Source organism: Mytilus galloprovincialis, chromosome 7 (assembly GCF_965363235.1).
Source record: "Mytilus galloprovincialis chromosome 7, xbMytGall1.hap1.1, whole genome shotgun sequence".
Classification (NCBI taxonomy): Eukaryota; Metazoa; Mollusca; class Bivalvia; order Mytilida; family Mytilidae; genus Mytilus; species Mytilus galloprovincialis.
Window position 1 is genome coordinate 78,227,176 of NC_134844.1, and position 21,130 is coordinate 78,248,305.

The 21,130-nt window shown below is 36.5% G+C and overlaps 1 protein-coding gene across 1 annotated transcript; it reads left to right on the top strand.

Annotated features, from left to right (window-relative positions):
• Nucleotides 1-1,957: 1,957 nt before the first annotated feature.
• LOC143081980 (2-oxo-4-hydroxy-4-carboxy-5-ureidoimidazoline decarboxylase-like) lies at nt 1,958-20,489 on the top strand. The gene is made up of 3 exons (XM_076257590.1): nt 1,958-2,069; nt 18,325-18,509; nt 19,578-20,489. Exons 2-3 carry the CDS (start codon nt 18,326-18,328, stop codon nt 19,919-19,921), a joined length of 528 nt encoding a protein of 175 aa, XP_076113705.1. The 5' UTR covers nt 1,958-2,069; nt 18,325; the 3' UTR covers nt 19,922-20,489.
• The last annotated feature ends 641 nt before the right edge of the window (nt 20,490-21,130 follow it).

Genomic DNA, 21,130 nt, shown 5'->3' on the forward strand with positions numbered 1-21,130 from the left:
AACCCCTTACGGGAGGGATTGTACTTGATTTTTATATGATGAAAAAATTATCTTGCAATCAGTTTAATTGAGGTCTGGAGCTGGCATGTCAGTAACTGCATGCTAGTAGCCCTTTGTTAACTAATGTATCATTTTCATTATGCTTAGTTTCTTTTGTTAACTATTTTAACATCGGGCTCCGACTTCAATTAAACCGAGTTTTAGTGTGCGTATTGCTATGTGTGTCTTTATTCTATATTGGTTAAAGGTATGGTTGAGATCTCACAAAACATGTTTTTTTTATATAGATTGTACCGTTGGTTTTCCCGTTTGAAAGGTTTTACATAAGTAATTTTTGAGGCCTCTTATAGCTTGCTGTTCGATGTGAGCCAAGGCTCCGTGTTAAAGGCCGTACCTTGACCTATAATGGTTTGCTTTTATAAATTGTTATTTGGATGGAGAGTTGTCTCATTGGCACTCATACCACATCTTCCTATATCTGTTAACCCCCTAGCAATTTTGCACCTGTCTCAAGTCAGGAGCTTCTGGCTTTTGTTAGTCTTGTATTCTTTTTTAGTGTAGTGTGATGTCCATTTTTACTGATCTATATTGAAGTACACAATTTTATTTAGGAGATCTACTGTAACACTTGAAAGAAGTGAACCGGTTCACTCAAAAACACACAATCTCCGCCGGCCACTATACTACACTGTAACTGCCGTGATAATTCAAAAAGAATTAAGAGATCAGTAAAATCTAATGAGAATTTACATGTAAAATAATGGCGCACAAAGGTTACCAAAAATTAAGCGCACACACAATAATGTGTGCGCGCAAATGTAATGCGTTTTGTATAAAGCCATAAAAACTCGTTCGGTGCACAGGCACTTGTTTCTGTCAATGTGGGGTTTACTATCCATACATGCCATACCAGTACAAAAAAACACAAGGTAGCTAACGGAAATTTTCAATGTGTTCGCTTCAACCAATATTTTTTTAATTTCCCTAGATTTTTTCACAAATAAAAGTACACCAGTCTGTCGGTAATTGATTTATCTTTACAATGAAACAACTTTCACGTACCTTGAGAATACCCCTCAAACAGAATAACACACTTCAGATGAGAATTATTTTTTCCAGACCATTGAATTTGTAAGGACTTAACTTCCGGTAAACTTAGGAAGTTAATATAACTGTGCAATCCCATTGGTTAAATTCATCTGGTTACCTGTTTATTTATACTAGTTACCAGTAACCAGAAAAATGTGACCAATGGGATTACACAGTTATATTAACTTCCTAAGTTAACCGGAAGTTAAGTGCTTACAAATTCAATGGTGTGGAAAAAGGTCAATAATTCTCATCTGAAGTGTGTTATTCTGTTTGAGGGGTATTCTCAAGGTACGTGAAAGTTGTTTCATTGTAAAGATAAATCAATTACCGACAGACTGGTGTACTTTTATTTGTGAAAAAATCAAGGGAAATTAAAAAAAAATATTGGTTGAAGCGAACACATTGAAAATTTCCGTTAGCTACCTTGTGTTTTTTTTTTTTGTACTGGTATGGATAGTAAACCCGACATTGACAGAAACAAGTGCCTGTGGTTCGGTGTATTGAATAACGAACGCATAATTTATTTAGCGCACACATATATTTCATTTCAGAGTAGTTTCGGACAACCTATTTGAGCAAAAATTTCAAATTATACTATAAACCAGCTCTTTTTAAGTTTTACAGATTGATGCACATGGCATGCAAAGCGTAACATTTTAAGTTCATATACTTATCTCAAATATTCAATAGGCACGGTACATTTATTCAAATGATTCTAACTTTTAGAAATCTATAGAGCAGATAATTTTGAATTTTAAATTTTAAACTCACTAAAAACTTGTTAACAATTTATGCGTTATAAACTAATTCTTATTCCGTTCGAAACCGTAAAATTGCTTTTAAATTTGTGTACTTGCCAGCTAAAAGTACATAGACAGTAAAAAAATATATATTCACTTCATAAATATATTGTAACGACAATGAAACATCATTCGATTTAATTTAATTGAAGGAACTCTCTGAGCAGTCTTAAATTTGTAAGTGTCTGATTGACTTTCAATTTACATGAAATTAAGGATTTTTGATTCGCAAAATTCAATGTGAATATAAAAAAGAAGATATGATATTATTGCCAATAAGACAACGATCCACAAGAAAACCAAAATGACACAGAAATTAACAACTAAAGGTCACCGTACGGCCTTCAACAATGAGCAAAGCCCATACCGCATTGTCAGCTATAACTATAACTGAAGCCTAGCTATAATTATAAGTGAAGCCAAGCTATAACTGCGGAACGATTAAAACTGTCCGGTACTTTCTGAGAGTGATTTCAGGACATCAAAAGTGCACTCGGAATATATATGTAATAAATGCTTTAGTGAGCGTTGAGGGTATGCATTCGATAGGTAATTTAGTTTTTGATCATATAGTTTTTGTCATAAAAAAATATTTAAAAGTCATTGATTGCAGAAGTAATTGATAAAGCGTCTAGATTGATACATAAATACATATACAATATAATGTCAATGTCAGAAAATATAAACTTTTTTGTATGTGGCTGAGAAACTGAGGAAGTTCGAGGTTTTTAGTTCATAGACAGCTTTCATATGTACGTTGTATTTAAAGAAATACATTTCACCATCAAAACTCATTTACGTTCAGTTATACACATTTTTATGAAAGAGTATGTAGAGTATGTATATGCAATTGAAGATGAAATTAATTTTCTAATGGAATGTATAGGATTCGACCAAGAACTAGAATTTATGTTATATTATGTTTTCAAAATATGCTCTTATTTAAAAAAAAAAATAATATAAAGGATTGATCTAGATAAACTTCACTTTCTTCGTGTAAAAAGAAGAAATATGCATAGATGTACAGTAGCTGTAGCTTTGATTTTTTTTTATCTAAGGAATGACTTTAATGAAATTGACATGAAATTGACAACGTCGACTTTAATAGGTAAAATAGCTGGATTATCATTGGTCATCTCAACTCGATTGCTTTTCTCACTTTCGCCGTATCGGCTCAAGCAAGAAAATCAATCTCGTTGAGATGATCAACGATAATCTAGAAGTAGTGCATATATAATGATGTATATATATAATGATAATAAATAGAAATAAGTAAAAACAGAAACACTTTTATATCAGTGATCAATATACAATATTAGCTCAATGTCAGAAAAATATAAACTGTTTTGAATGACGCTGAGAAACTGTGGAAGTCGAGGTGTTACCGAGTCCTTCCACAGTTTTGTGCAGAATAAAAAAAAGTTTATATTTTTATGACATTGACCGAATATTGTTTTTATACTGCAATTTTAATTAACATACTTGAATATGTTATAGCTGTTGTTTTTTATTGTCGTGATTGTTTATAATAATTTAATTTTGGATGTAACACGTCTTCTCAATCTGATTGGCTGACAGTGTTTTATCTATCAGCTAAAAGACGTAATTTTGTGTCATGTGACCGTGACGTCATCAACGTTATTTTTTATGATTTACTCCGTTTTAAAATTAAATTATAAGGAATTACTATAATATTTTTTCTGTCTTATCGTGACCCCTAAGTTTCTAGCAATAATTTTTCATGTCACTCGACTCCGCTGAGAAAGGAAATTATCGCTATTTTACGAAATTTCCCTTTGATCTTACTATCTGGTAATTTTCTTTCTTAGCGGAGTCGAGTGATATGAAAATTATCGCTAGAAACTAAAGGAGCCCGTGATGTTATGAATGAAATTGACAACGTCGTCTTAGGTAAAATAGCTAAAAACAAATTACCATTGGTCATCTCAACTCGATTGCTTACCATACCGGCTCAATCGAAAAAATCAATCTCGTTGAGATGTTCAACGATAATCTATAATTATCAGTCAGCTAAATCAAAGGAAAATTTCGTAAAATAGCGATAAATGCCTTTATGAGTCAAGTATTCATATTAGTATTGCCCATGATCAAGGAAATGATTTTTGGAAATACAGTATTTATACGATGGGAAAATCAGGACAATTTAGACCAAACACAAATCGGATAAAAACATCTTGGACCAAAGACAAATCGGACAAACACATCTCGGATCAGTTAAAAGACAACTCGATCCAGTTTGGATGACTCTTCAGACACCAGTGATTCTTTGTGACTTTTCCGCTTAATTAGACTTTTGTTTTGGTAAAGATTTGATTGGAGTTGTTTAATGCATTTAAAAAAAATGACATTTACAAGACTTATAATAACATTAAAATTAAATCGAATAATTCAAAGTATAGACCCCCAATAATTTCTTTTAGATTTTCATAAAACCCATACGGCCTAGCCAAGATCAGATGTGCATTTCATATTGGGTCTATGTTATAGGCTTGTAAAGACAAGAAGATAAACTTTACATAAGTAATACATCTTTGAACTGAAGAAGAGAATGTAGGGCTTCACAATGAATATCAAATATCATGTATAGGTGTTACCGTTTTGAAAAAAAAACACTAAAATACACGCTGAAAATGGGCAAAATTTCACGTTATGTTGTTTCATTTAAAATTTCGCTGTTTTTATCAATTGATAGTTAATAAGTGAACTTAATTTGAACTACATTATTGGTTCATTGCTATAGACAATTTATTCATCTTTCTTTTACCGTTTGTTGCAACAAAATATCTTCAGTGGTTACAAAGTTATGATAAAAGGTTGAATACTATGCGAACACCAAAACGGAAAATGTCCTAAATTTGAAAAAGGTTTTCAGAAAATATATCTCACAATATCTCTAAAGTCGTATATATTGTATGTGTTACTTATTCCAAGAAATCAACAATGGTATGTCTGTTAAAGTTGTCCGCTCAACGTCCAGTGACAGGCATTTCATTCATATTCAGATTGAGAACAAACACTTTTTACCTGTATTGGCTGTTAATATACACTGCAATGTCTATTTCAATTGCTTCAGACAAAACATTAAGGGTTTCTTTTTGCAACAATCTGTTCACTCTTTTTTTCTCTCGGCTATCTCGTGAATTTTTTACATGAACCAATGAAGCCGCTTATCTCGTGAAAAGCTCTCCTTGACGAACCATCTACATGAACATATGATGCCGCCTCCTACCTTATTCACTATTTAATATCATGTACCTTTATGTGATAACCCTACCTCGTTGAATATGTACATGAATATATGATGCCGCCCTACCTCATGAACTTTTTAAAATACTATACCTATTATGCCGCCTACCTCGTGAGCTATTTAAATGTATTATAAAACCTTCTACCTCGCGAACTTTTCACAGGCACCTATGATGCCGATTTGCACGTCAGAATCGCTACGGACCTCCACCAGAGTTTCCTCTGGCTTCGTCCTACTCAGGCATAGTTCACCATCTTTCGGGTCCCAACGTGTACGCTCTTGCTCCGCCCCACCAACGAACGCAACATGGAAGAACGCCTCATTTTTTCAACATCCTAGAAACATAAATGGAACTAACATCATGGGATACACGATAAGAACAGATCGTTATAGATACACTGAGTGGGCAAAGTTTATAGGAGCCCCAACATATTAGCCTGAGTGGAATGTATCGCTTGGTGTTGAACTTTATGACCACCAAAAAGATCCAGATGAGAATTTTAACAGAGCTTTTGTCCCGTCCTATGTACAAACGGTTAAACAATTAAGTTATTCACTTATGCGGGATGGAGGTTAGCATTACAATCAAGTGAAAAAGATAATAACAGTAAAAAATCGTAACTACAGTGAACAATCGTAACTTTATATAATGAAAATTTGTAACAATCTAAAAATGGTGACTTCACTGAAAAATGGTAACTATACAAAATTAAATGGTAACTACAATGCAAAATCGTTACTCTAAATCAAATTAAAAAAAACCATTTTCTTCATGTAAAGTGCTTAGAGTTTAAACTATTTGCATTATGTATGTATTATATTAAAACATATATTTTTAGAGTTCCTTCGATTTCCTTTATATTGTTGATTGTTGTTTTATGTCCCTCCTAGAGGCATTATGTTTGTCGGTATGTGCGCCCGTTTGTTCGTTCGTTCGTCCGTCCGTCCGTCCGTCTGATGAAGTTGAACATTATTACACATGTCCCCTATGATATGATCATTCTCATTTTAATTAAGAGGCTATGGTAATGTAATTTTTTGTTTGTATACGTCGGAACGTCATTGAGGTCGGCGTGGCCTGATATTAAAACTATATGTTATTAAGTAGTAGACTTGAACAGCTTTATTTCTATATATCTCTTATTGCCACTACATTTTGGTGCCCTGACTGTCGGAAACAATCAAATCAAAAGGAGGATGAAGCGGAAGAAATTCAAGAGTCCGATGAATATATGTTTAAATAAGAGTCCAAGCTTCGAAAAATTAGAAAAATATCACATTATGAAACACTTTCTCAAAATGCAAACCGTTTTACGCCATCTTAAAAATGTACCCTCAAACTCATCGTTTACCGATGCCAATGTTATACACAGAAATGAAACTGGAATTAAAATACAGCAAATCCATTTTTATATTTTCCGCTCCATGAAAAATACCCATAGTGACTTGCAATCTACAAATAATTTGTACAACAAGGTTTTCTTCGGTATCAAATAGCAGTGAAAACCACAGATTACATAAACTAGATTTACCACACTTCGATCTGAAAATTTATCAAAGGCAAATCTTTTAGTTTTTAGTTATTTAGTTATTTGAAGGTCCAACTTCATGGTCATGCCGCCAACATTATTGAAGGTTTCGCACTGACAAATGCCAATTACACCACAGCCGTTAATTTACTCAAATAGCGCTTTGGATCGCCAAACAAGATAATGCATGCCTACATGAAAGCCTTAATGGAAATACCTACTCTTAGCAACAGTTTAAAATAATTATATTTCGATTTTCAGTAAAATATCAACGCAAATTTTGTGCAAATTTATATTAACCTTTGACATAGATCTTAAAATCCTAATTTATTTTTATGGTGGTCAATTCTGTTAATTGACGAACCTTATTCTCGTAGTAATAGTACGGCGGCTTTGTGAAAAATTGTGCACATCCTGCTACAAGCATGAAATTTGGCATAGACTTTCCTCTACTTTTTTTCTTTTATTTCAGATAGGGAGGCATTTGAAAAAAAAATGTCTAACTTCCGTTAAAATCCAAAATGGCGGACATCATACTTAAATCAGCCCAATATCGAAGGCTGGTGTGTAAAAAGGTGTTATTATCATGCTACTATCATAATATTCGGTACAAACCTTTGTTTTTTCCTACTTTTGGATAAATTAAATAGATTAGATGTCTTTAATAACCCTATTTTCGGTAAAATCCAACATGGCGGACATTGTTCTAAAATAAGCTTATTTTCAGGGATGGTAATAAATGAGTTTTAACGTATTGTCACTATCATTACATTGTGCAGGGACCTTTCTTTGGTGCTTTTCACATTGATATAATGTATTACACATATTATGTCTTTAAAACCCTTACTTCTGCTAATATCCAAAATGGCGGACATAGAACTATCAATTTCTTATTGTAATATTCAACCTTTTTTCAAAATGTTTGTTTTTTTCCCTGTTCATTACATACAGTTTTGGCTTTAAGTTCATTCTCAAAACACAATATGGCGTAAATTTCAAAGCAAAGATAAGTCCTCAATCCATATCTTTGATGTAGAGTGTAGATTGATTACCACAAAACAAATCACTAAAGTACTAAAACATTTTTAAAATTACTACAATTTTCGGCCCAAAAAAAAATGGTCACCACCACATGCACACATCGCAGTGCACGGGAGACCCGATTTTCCACATTAACAACGACCGCGGCATCATTTCTTACATCCACAATGTACAAGCTTCTGACAAAATGATAAGGCCTCTAAAAGAGTTATCCTCTTTGTCCCCGCCTGGACTGGGTAGCATAAGAGCCAATCCCAAGCTCGTCTCCCTAAACACCTGCCTAAGTATATTGCATGTTTTACATGCTGGAAAAGACTAGACCAAGTTGAGGGAATAGCCTCAAAAAGCTTTCCTTTTGCGCAAATAGTTATTTTCTTGCTTCGTTAACCATGTTTTACCCATCTGTTAAGTTTGTGCGATCTAACAGTAAAACCCCGGTTATTTAGGCTGATCCATCATCATTCTGTATGTTAAAGTCACATCTTCAAATGCCATTATTGTCTCCCATGCAGTCTTTTTCTTTTCTTATTTAAACAAAGAGAGAACCATATCACAACCGGTAAAGGCATGGATAACAATAAGTGCGTGTGATCACTCATTGCCTAGTGCATTTGAAAGGCCATTGATAGATATTAATCCAAAGTCTCTTGCCCTCCCAAACACAATCCATAGTTCGTCTACCCCTATGTCACGGAATAGCGAAACAGTAATGACAGCATCATCATTGACGACTGTTCGAATCATGACTAAAATCGTGTTTCACTGCATCAGACACATGCACCATGATTCTAGTGTCTGCCTCGTAATGTGAACTTGGTGCTAAACTTGAAATACATCACGTGGTGGATATCCTGAGCATTTGTTACTATAACTGCCATACGCACCCAAGACTTCATCCACTCGTATTACAGTGTCAAGATATTTTATTAAGGTAAGGACAGAATACCCAATCAGCATACTCGTTAGGCCGCAGTTCACAATCGGAGAGCTGATTTTCCACATTTACAAAGTCTGTGGTATTGTTTCTCACATCCATAATGTAAAAGCTCCTGATAAGGTGAAGAGGCCTCACAAAGAGTTGTTCAAAAGGGTTCCAATGGATCATATTTGTTCCTTCGCCATTCATACGCGTCTTGACTAGTTAGTATAGGAACCTATTCCTAACTTGTTACTCATTCACATTCGCCATGGTATATTGGACGCTTTACATGCTGAAAAAAGACTAGACCGAGTCGTGGGAATAGCCTCAATAAGTCTTTATTCTTCCAAAAACACGAGTTTTCTTGCTTTGTTAACCCCATCTGATAAGTTTGTTTCTATCTTACAACAAAACCACGTATCGTTTTCAATGACATTAAATTTATCAAATCCAAATCTGGTGATGTTGGCTGATCAATCATCATTCTAAATGCTAAAGTCACATCTTCAAACGCCATTAATGTCACCAACGCAGTTCTTTTTCCAGCAAACGTCTTATCTTTTAATGCCTAGTGCATATGAAAGGTCATGGATATATATATATATATATATATATATATATATATATATATATATATATATATATCTCAAACCTTTTCCACTTCCAAATCCAAACCAAACTTTGTCCGCCCCTATGTCACGGAATAGCGAAACAGCAATGACATCAGTATTGACTGTTCGAGTCAGGACTCAGTTAAGTCTGTGTTTCACTCCACCAGCCACATCAATCTTGATTCTAGTGTCAGTCTCTTCGTGTAGACATGGTGCTTAACTTGAAAGATCATAAAGTGGTGGATAACACTGAAAATCCTGAGCATTTGTTGCTACAACTAATTTTTCCTCAAAATTGTATTGAGCAAGCTGCTGTGAATGAAAACTAAAAAAGTTCTTTCTTATTGTTGTCATCTCTCAGAAAACTTTTCCAATTTTGAGGATTTTTTTGGCCAAATAGTAGAAATTTGAAAATTTATTTGTGTACTATGGTGCGTTTATTTTGTTTTAATCAATCTATCCAAAACTCTACATCGAAGAAATGGATTGAGGACTCATCTTTGAAATTTACGTCATATTTTTACCGAAAGTGTCAACTTTATATTCAAACATTTACAACATGATAGAATAAGTGGTTTTGGGGATAACTGAAAGCCAAAAGTTTAATGACCAGCACAAAAAAAAATCATTTTCTTTACATTTTAAAAAAAGTTGAATATTTGAATAATAAATTGATTTCTATGTCCGCCATTTTAGATATAACCGGAAGTAAGGGTCTTTAAGACATATTTCATATACATTGTATTCATCAAAAGCACCAAAGAAAGGTTCCTGCACAATGTAATGATAGTAGCAATACGTTAAAACACATTTCAATTACCATCCCTAAAAAATAAGTTTATTTAAGTACAATGTCTGCCATGTTGGATTTTAACCGGAAGTTGGGTTTTTGAAGACTTCTAATCAATATAATATGGGGACGAAGTCCCCAATAACAGCAGAAAATTCAATAAAAAAAAAATCGGGAAAATTTTCCCGATATTTTCATTGTACTAATGAACTCAAAATCATTCAATTTTTTTTTTTGTCGCGTTTTTGAATTTCCGGATCTGCGCAGAAATCTACTTCCGTTCCCGATCTTGTTTGCATGAGACTTTGAATAAAATGTATATTTATCAGTCTAAGAAAGGAACTCAATACTAATTCATTTTTAAAAATTGTTTGTTATAAAAAAAAAAACGTTACCTGATGACAGCGTTTCTTTGTTTACATTGAATATGACGTCATAACTTAAATAACGTCACAACTAAAATCCCTAACAACAGAACCAATATCGGAAACGTTACGTTCTTTGTTTACATTGAATATGACGTCATAACGTCACAACTAAATCCGTAACAATAGAACCAAAATCGGAAACGTTACGGTAATTCCGTTTCTCTTTTTAACTTGTTTGATTTATAAAAAAAATCATAGACTTCGTCCCCATTCACAGGTTATGCCTGCCTCATATTATATCCAAAAGTAGTACATAACAAAGGTTTGTACCAAATATTATGCTAGTAGCATGATAATAACACCTTTTCACATACTAGCCTTCGATATTAGGCTGATTCAAGTATGATGTCCGCCATTTTGGATTTTACCGGAAGTGAGACATTTTTTTTCTATCTGAAGTAAAAGAGTAATAGTTGAGGAAGGTTTATGCCAAATTTCATGCTTGTAGCAGGATGTGCACAATAAGTCTGAAATATGCTTGTAGCCGCCGGACTATAAGTTTAGTAATAGATCCTTTCAACATCTCTCAACACCGACTAATGACACCTACAGTTTACAGGTAAAATGGATGGGTCGTCTCAAGACAAAAACCGTCATGATTATCAATACGTAATATATTGGATTGGCGGATATATACTGTCTTGACTTTGTAGCTTCACAATATAATTATATCAACCAAATAAATAAATAAATATATGTCACTGTCAAATAATATTCTTATGTTATATGTATTTACACGACATTTCATGTTAAATGATTAAAACAAATACAGCAACCGCCGTTCTGCTTCCTAATCCGCTTTCTCTTCAATTTTATGATTATGCGAGTCCTTTACCAATTATTTGCCGCATGTAAAAAACGATTAATTTGTTGGTGTAAAAGCTTTTATGAAATTTTCCAAAATTTATGAAAAATAATTACTGGACTGTCCGTACGTCCGTATCACATTTGTGAACATGACCAAATTGGTATTTTTCAACCGATCTTCACCTTCCTTAGTTGATGTACATATTCAATTTCTAGAGGGATAATCACATATTGATTTCGAAGGTCTAAGGAAATTCTCCGCTTCAAGATATTTTGTTAGCGTTGATGTTTTTCATGATAAATTTTGAAAAAAAATATACTTGACTTCTCGTTTTAATGTTACAACATTGTAAGCAGTGCATTTTTTACGTACCTGCGTATGAAATTTATATTTCAAGATGTTAATTAATACTATAGGGCTTGTTGACATTGCAAAATCGACATGGACAGTGCTAAGCAGGGGTTTGGAAACCGACGGCTGAAAACAACATACATTGTCCCTTCGTCATAGCGTCCTTCCCCCGTTCCTGAAAATGACCTTTCGGTTTCTTACAAGAAGTTGATCAAATTTCGTTGATTTTATTTATACACTGTCATTGCTATATTTTGTTTTGTTTTCATGGGGTCAGAATTTATTTCTCTATATCCAATTTCCGGAACAAAGTTTTGTACCTTTTTCAAGTTTTTTCGTACTTTAGATTTTTTTTGTATCTCATATATGACCATACATAAGGGAGGTTTTGAATCAAAACAGGGAGAAATAATCCGCTGCATTTCCCTTAGAGACAAAGTTTATCCATATCGTCATCCTTTAGTTACACCATTTATAACACCTCAAATTAATCGTAAGCCATAACATTTAAGAGAAAGAACAGAAAATTTAAACGCGTGATTGGTGAATACAGAATTCAAGTGGAACACCAAATTGGTGAATTAAAAATATACACAAAGTATTCAGTACATTACGGAGGCACACAAGGCCAAATCTAACAGACATTGTGGAAACATGTGCCGCCTTTCTCAACAGACATAAAACATTGTTTAATTAAATATCAAATACAATTAAACATGCTTTGTTCTTTTCATTTTCCAAATTCCACCATGACAGCTAGAAGCTCAACGTCTAAAAAGATGAAATGTGACTTAAAGCCCATCATTTTCTTTATAATAAATTTTAAAAAAATCCATGTGATTTGAACTCTGTAGGAAAGTTCTATCATTGTCAATGAAAGCAATAAAATCAATAATGATTTCATTTTTTTTTAAATTTTGAGACGACCCCTCACATTTTATCTCTCAACTGTAGGTGTCGAGAGATGTTGAAAAGGTCTAATGGTCAGTTATATACTTTTTTACATTTCAATTGCTTTAGATTTGTTATTTGTAATTGGAATAAAGAAGTATATACAGGAACAACAATAAATAAAGGCAACAGTAGTATACCGCTGTTCAAACTCATAAATCCATGGACAAAAAACAAAAATGGGTAACAAACTAAAACTGAGGGAAACGCACCAAACATAAGAGGAGAACAACGACACAACACTACAATGTAACACACACAGAAACGGGCCAATCATCAGACAAAATCCCACGAGAATAACAAATATAACATCAAAACCAAATACATGAATTTGGGATAGACAAGTACCGTGACACGTCTTATCTCAATGTGAATTTACACTCAAAAATAAGAGAAAACAAATGACGCAACGTTAAAATGTAACACACACAGAAACGAACTATAATATAACAATGGCCATATTCCTGACTTGGTAAAGGACATTTTTAAAGGAAAAATGGTGTGTTGAACCTGGTTTTGTGGCATGCCAAACCTCGCACTTTAATGGCAATGTTAAATATAACATTGAAATGACAACATAATATTACAGGACTACAATACAAATAAATAGGAGAACGTATTAGACAAAGAAACACTAGCCCGCCAGCAGGCCGTCCACGTACCTTTACCCGTGGTAGCCCGCTAAAAGGTCGACCACGTACCTTTACCCGCGGTCGAGACCCGTGGTAGCCCGCTGTCAGGTCGACCACGTACCTCTAAACCATATATATTCTTGTAGGGGACAATAAAACAAATCAAATGAAACAAAGGGGAAGTCCCTGGGGGTCACCCCACCCCGTTCAATTTGAGAATGTGCTATTAACTTGTAAACGGTCCAGATCCCCACCCCTAAACCATATATCTTCTTGTAGGGGTCAATACAACAAATTGAATGAATTAAAAGGGAAGTCCCTTGGGGGTCACCCCACCCCCTCTTGTTTGAAAACTTGTAAACGGTCCAGATCCCCACCCCCTAAACCATATATATTCTTGTAGGGGACAATAAAACTAATGAAATGAAATTCAAGGTAAGCCCTGGGGTCACCCCCACCCTGTTCAATTTAAGAATGTGCTATTATCTTTTAAACGTTCCAGATCCCCATCCCTAAACCATATATATTCTTGTAGGGGACAATAAAACAAATGAAATAAAATAAAAGGGAAGTCTTTAGGGGGTCACCCCACCCCCTCTTGTTTTAAAACTTGTTAACGGTCAAGATCCCCACCCCTAAACCATATATATTCTTGTACGGAAGAATAAAACACAACAAATGAAATATAGGAGAGTCTATGGGATTCACCCCACCCCACATGTATGAAAAACTTTTAAATGGTTGAGATCCCCACCGCTAAACCATATATATTCTTGTATGGGACAATAAAACAAGTCAAATTGTTTGGAGACTTATTGTTTTTGCTCAGTTCTTATTATTTTTATGTCACCCGATCGACAATGTCGGGTGACATATTGCTTTTCCTCTGTTTCTTTTTCTGCAATAACAGGTCTGTGATGCCCTTAGATGTTCGAGGCCGCACGCGCGCTACACTGAAGCAATCAGCGTGTTTTTGCCCTTGCCTGGAAAGGTCGGGTAACCCGTTGAACCTCCTTCGTGCTAGGGATTGGGGCTTGTAATTCTTCTCCATGAACGAGGAATTCTCAGTAAGCGCGAGTCATAAGCTGGCGTTGATTACGTCCCTGCCCTTTGTACACACCGCCCGTCGCTACTACCGATTGGGCGTTTTAGTGAGCGCCTCGGATTGGACCCGGAAATGGTTGGCAACAACCGTACCGGTGTGCCGAAAAGACGCGCAAACTTGAACGCCTAGAGGAAATAAAAGTCGTAACAAGGTTTCCGTAGGTGACCCTGCGGAAGGATCATTACCGCTATCGAAGATTTATATCACCAAACAATTAAACCCTTTTCGTTAAATAAATGAGTTGTCAGACTGATTCAATTTGATTTTACACTTTTTTAAAGTTGGGCGAGTCGGTTTCAAGAGTGGGGCGAGAGTGGGGCATTTTTTTTATATAAAGTGGCGATATAGTGTGGGCCGATTGGCCAGTGGGACGAGTGGAAATTATTTGATATCTACTCATCATGTTCGGAGGCGTAGGGTCGTGCAGCCACTATGTCGCCTTTACCAACTGTTTGGGACCGTAGGATTGGACGAGAGATCGGACCGGCAAGTGCATGCCTTTATCCATAAATCAGATGTTTGGATTTCTCATTTGCATTGTTTCACATGTTTTCATGTCGGAACAATTTTTAAATATCTCTCTTTAATAGGTTTTGCTCATTGTTAAAGGTAATGTATTGACCTACAGCTGCTTACATCAACTTCCTCTTGTTTCAGCTGGATATTTGTCACATTAGCAATCATATCACATCTTCTTATATTTATTATAAGACATCTATCTAACATGTATCCACTATTATCGCTATTTTGTGCATTTTTCTTTTGATCCTTTTTTGTGATAATTTTCATATCATGCTTCTCGCTTGAGATGGAAAAATTATCGCTAGAAACTAAGGAGGCCACGTGGGGTTGCTAACGAAATTGACATGAAATTGACAACGTCGTCATAGGTAAAATAGCAATAAACAGATTATTATTGGTCATCTCAACTCGATTGCTTTTCTCACTTTCGCTGTACCAGCTCAAGCGAGAAAATCAATCTCGTTGAGATGATCAACGATAATCTATAAATACGTGTATACACCATACCTCGTGTATTATAAGTCGATCATATGAGTTTAATGATGCAGGAAACTCCATTATTTTTTGACTTGGATCTTTCACAAACTTGTCTAAATGTTCCTGATATTCCTGGATTTTCTTCAAGAATATGGCCTCATCCCTGTCAAAATCAAATCTTGTTATTTTTTGAAAGAAAAAAGTGCTAATATTAAATGTATGATAAAATCTCTTTCCCCCACCCGATTTTCCATGGCTTATATCTTGAAAACAAGCTCATGGACCTTTCATTTTTTCTGCTTTTTTAGTTGCTTAATTATGGTCCTACATCCTGTCAATAATTATATTTTGGCTTTAAACAGATTTTGCTTTTCTCTGCTGTTTTTGAAGTAAACAAAAACATTTTCTTTACATTTTGAAAAAAGTTGAATATTAAAATAGAAAATTGATATGTCTATGTCCGCCATTCTGGATATTTCCGGAAGTAAGGTTTTTAAAGAGATGTCTTATACATTGTATCCACGAGAAGCACAAAAGATAGGTTCCTGCCCAATGTTATGATAGTAGCATTACATTAAAACATATTTCAATTACCCTCCCTAAAAAAAAATAATTATTCTAGTACTATATCCGCCATGTTAGATTTTACCGGAAGTAGGGTTTTTGAAGACATCTTATCTATATCATATATCCAACAGTAGTATATAACAAAGGTTGGTACCAAATATTATGTTAGTAGCATGATAATAACACCTTTTTCACATACCTACCTACCTACCTACCTACCTACACCTTCGACATTCGCCTTACCTCGTGTGCTTATGTCCTATTTTATGCTTGTGCCCGTTCGGTCACGCTTATGTCCACGAATGTCCAAGCTAATGTCCGATTGTCAGGCATTTCTATGCTTACGTCTCGCTTATGTCCGACATAGGTAACGGAAGTCATCGATGATAGGTCGGTCTCGTACGTACCGCCGCACGCACGTGGACGGCCTGATAGCGGGCTACCGCGGGTGAAAGGTACGTGGCCGGCCTATCAGCGAGCTACCGCGGGTCGGGTCTCGACCGCGGGTGAGGTACGTGGACGGCCTGATAGCGGGCTACCGCGGGTACAGGTACGTGGACGGCCTGATAGGGGGCTACAGCGGTTGAAAGGGCCGTGGTCGACCGATAGCGGGGTACGACGGGTCTCGACCGCGGGTAAGGGTACGTAGCCGGCTTATAGCGGGCTACCGCGGTCGAGACCCGTGATAGCTCGCTAGCAGGCCGTCCACGTCCCTTTACCCGCGGCAGCCCGCTATCAGGCCGTCCTCGTACCTTACCCGCGGTCGAGACCCGCGGTAGCCCGCTGAAGGTCGACCACGTCCCTTTACACGCGGCAGCCCGCTATCAGGCCGTCCTCGCACCTTACCCGCGGTAGCCCGCTGAAAGTCAACCACGTCCCTTTACCCGCGGTAGCCCGCTAGCAGGTCGTCCGCGTATCTTTACCCGTGGTAGCCCGCTATCAGGTCGACCACGTACCTTCCCCACCGTCGAGACCCGTGGTAGCCGGTTGGCAGGCCGTCCACGTACCTACCCGCGGTCGAGACCCGTGGTAGCCCGCTAGCAGGTCGATCACGTACCTAACCGCGGTCTACACCCGTGGTAACCCGCTATATAGGCCGGCCACGTTCATTTGTCTCTGGTGCTTATAAGCGCCAGGCCATTCTCTCTGTGGTGCTTCCAAGCACCAATCAATCTCTCTGTGGCGACTTGGTGGTGCCTATAAGCGCCAGGCCATTCTCTCTGTGGTGCTTCCAAGCACCAATCAATCTCTCTGTGGCGACTTGGTGGTGCCTATAAGCGCCAGACCATTCTCTCTGTGGTGCTTCCAAGCACCAATCAATCTCTCTGTGGCGACTTGGTGGTGCCTATAAGCGCCAGGCCATTCTCTCTGTGGTGCTTCCAAGCACCAATCAATCTCTCTGTGGCGACTTGGTGGTGCCTATAAGCGCCAGGCCATTCTCTCTGTGGTGCTTCCAAACACCAATCAATCTCTCTGTGGCGACTTGGTGTTACCTATAAGCGCCAGGCCATTCTCTCTGTGGTGCTTCCAAGCACCAATCAATCTCTCTGTGGCGACTTGGTGGTGCCTATAAGCGCCAGGCCATTCTCTCTGTGGTGCTTCCAAGCACCAATCAATCTCTCTGTGGCGACTTGGTGGTGCCTATAAGCGCCAGGCCATTCTCTCTGTGGTGCTTCCAAACACCAATCAATCTCTCTGTGGCGACTTGGTGGTACCTATAAGCGCCAGGCCATTCTCTCTGTGGTGCTTCCAAGCACAATCAATCTCTCTGTGGCGACTTGGTGGTGCCTATAAGCGCCAGGCCATTCTCTCTGTGGTGCTTCCAAGCACCAATCAATCTCTCTGTGGCAACTTGGTGGTGCCTATAAGCGCCAGGCCATTCTCTCTGTGATGCTTCCAAGCACCAACCAATCTTCCTCAAGTTAGATTTTATGGGACTTTTTTCTGTGTATATATATATATTTGGGGTATAATGCTAAAGATTAAAACTTTTAAATCTTCTGTGGCAATTACTTTTGGGTTAGGGTCAAATTTATGCTAGATTGACTGGATTATGAATTTAGCAGATTCTTCCTAGAAAAGTCATGAAAGTTGCTTGTTTATATATACAAGTTATCTCTGGAGTAAATTTTACAAAGACACTTTGTAAAGTCCCCTTTATTGTGTTTTATCCACATAAATTCACATTCAAATATGATACAAGAAGATACTTAAAATATTTGACAGACGTCATTAACCAGCAACATCTTAGTTAATCCATGTTTACATATTTTTAATTAAGATTTAATTATTTAATCCTCCTTTTTGATTTGCAGTTTAGTGACTCATTGGATGTGAATATTTTATTTATTTTCAGAATGCCACTGACACCTATAACCATAATATGATAACACTATGAACTAAAAAGTCTATTTAAATTTTATTTATTTTCAGAATGTCACTTAAAACTATATCAGCTGTGAACTCTATGAGTTATGAAGATTTCATTTCTACATTTGGTAATGTGATAGAGCACTGCTCCTTATGTGCTGCAGCAGTATGGAGAGATCGTCCCTTCTCTGACGTCAACAGTATTCACAAGTCTTTCTGTCAGTTTGCTGATCAACTTTCTATTGGGGGTATGTATTACATGTAAAAGAGTGTCAAAAGATACCAGAGGGACATCCAAACTTCGAAAAATAAAATGACAATACCATGGATATTTAAAAATAGGAATAGAAAAACAGACAAATAATAGTACACAAGACACAACATCATGAACATAGTAAACTAAAGACTAAGCAACACGAACCCCACCAGAAACTGGGGTAATCTCAGGTGCTCAGGAAGGGTATTATTCCTTTGATCTGTTTTTGTGATAATTTTTCATATCATGCTACTCGCTTGAGATGGAAAATTATCACTATAAACTAAGGAGGCACGTGGCGTTGCTAATAAAATTGACATGAAATTGACAAGGTCATCATAAGTAAAATAGCGATAAACAGATTATCATTGGTCATCTCAACTCGATTGCGTTTCTCGCTTTCGTTGTACCGGCTCAGGCAAGAAAATCAATCTTGTTCAGATGATCAACAATAATTTATAAATAAAAGTGATTTTTACTATGTTGTATTTTGTATACTGTTGTTTGTCTTATGGTCTTTTTCTTTTGAATGCCATGGAATTGTCTGTTTATTTTTCACATGAGTTTGAATGTCCTTTTGGTATCTTCCACACTATAACACTATAAAAGAGCATTCATCCAGTTTTGTGAAAGATAAAAAGTGCAGGTGATTGTGTTTCACAAGACATCAATGAATGTAGCCTAACCAAACAAGCTGCATACTTTTAATGCAAATATTTAGGCTAAATGATTCAGTGTCTATATTAATAAAAAAGGGAGTTCCATTAGCCAACATGATGTAAAAACAATGAATAAACTTTGTAGGACAATGGATGTTTTTTTAAAAATACAACATTCTAAGCCCTTTTGTTTTCCACATAATTAGTATTACCAAAAAGTAACAAGTTCCAGGTTGAGTCCGATACCAATATCATACATCACAGCTATACAGTCCATTCAAACCATAGTTATTAAGGCTTTAGTACCATATCTCCTTTCTACTCTGAATTGACTGACAGATATGTCATTGCTATTTAAGATGAACAAAATCATAATGTTTAATTCTAAATATTTTTTTCAGGAAAAGAAGGCATTTTAAGACTACTTCCAGACTTGGCAGGAAGACTGGCCATGTCTGGTGGACTGAGCAAGGAATCCACCAAAGAACAACAAAGTGCAGGTCTAAATACACTTACTGAACAAGAAAAACAAAACATGCATGATTTAAATCAACAATATAAACAAAAGTTTGGCTTCCCTTTTGTCATATGTGCTCGAGAAAACAAGAAGGAAGCCATTTTGACTGGGCTTGAGAATAGATTGAAGAATTCTGGTGAAACTGAGGCAGTAACAGGGGTGGAGGAAATTAAAAAGATCTGTAGATTGAGACTTTTAGATATTGTGGCCTCTTCCTCAAAGCTGTGATATATATAGTGTATTGAGACAAAGACCTGTTATATATAATAAGTAGAGAGAGAGAGAGATGTACTTTTTTTAAATGAGATAATTAATTTTACCAACTATCAATGGAAATGGTGATTATAAAAAGATTAAAAACAAAATTTGATTTGTCAATATTGTCCTTTACTGGTATCTAAATTGTAAAAGAAGAATTTAAATGAAGCCCACTTCTTTTCACAACATACACATTAAAATATGTGTCTAGAAATTCCAAAAAATTGTTTATAATGAGCCTCGAAAATTAAAAATTTCAAATAAACAAAAACCAAGAGTGTGGTAAAAATATGCTATTTTGATTTTGATTTTATTTTAATTGCAAAAAGCCACTTTAAACGCTCTTGGCTATATCATGGAGGTCAGCTTTTATCAGTGGACCAGGGGAATCCGACTGTCTAATTAAAACAAAGCATTGCGATGGCCGTCACCCGGTGTTGACGCAATGTGATTTCTGCCCAGTGCTCTGAATGTCAAAGTGAAGAAATTCAATCAAGCGCGGGTAAACGGCGGGAGTAACTATGACTCTCTTAAACAATACATACCCGATATGTGAGAATCGTACTATCATAGACGAGTGAAGCCTTATACGATAGGTTGTGTTCTACATCCGACGTCTTGACAGAAACACATAAAATCGAGTACAGATCTATTTCAATAGTTTCTAGACTTAGACTCAATTTAGATGGCAGCATCTAGATTTTCCATGGCCGGGACGGCTCAATCCTGTGTCATCATGGATGGACGAGAGCTTACACTGGAGCAACCGTTGCGGGGCTCTGGTGCGGACATAACATGCAACAAGATCGGGATGATACCATCCATCCTGATCACACATGGGTTCTGTTTCTTGGAAGGAAAAAAGGACAGAGAGGAACAAATTGCCAAGCTGGCATGCCCACGACGACGATCTAGGGATCACCAGTGCAGATGAGCCTAAGTCGATTCAGTCACAAAGCTGTGAAAATGAACCCACTAGGGAGGTTCGGATCAAGGATGATAACACGGCGTTTATCTTTATTCCATTTCACAGGAGTACCTGCATAAAATGCAGGAAAATCTTTACACAGGCAAAGGACTTGGCCAAACACTTCGAGACACAACACAGCAACGTGTTCCTGTCTTTCTAATGTGCCGCATGCGGTACAAACCGAAATCGTCTGAGGTAAACAGCCTGCC

What these genes read in the sequence shown, in the direction of transcription:
- LOC143081980 (XM_076257590.1), top strand. Translation starts at nt 18,326, where the DNA reads ATGTCACTTAAAACTATATCAGCTGTGAACTCTATGAGTTATGAAGAT. An exon ending in TGATCAACTTTCTATTGGGG is followed by an intron (nt 18,510 to 19,577) that starts GTATGTATTACA and finishes TATTTTTTTCAG; the next exon opens with GAAAAGAAGGCATTTTAAGA.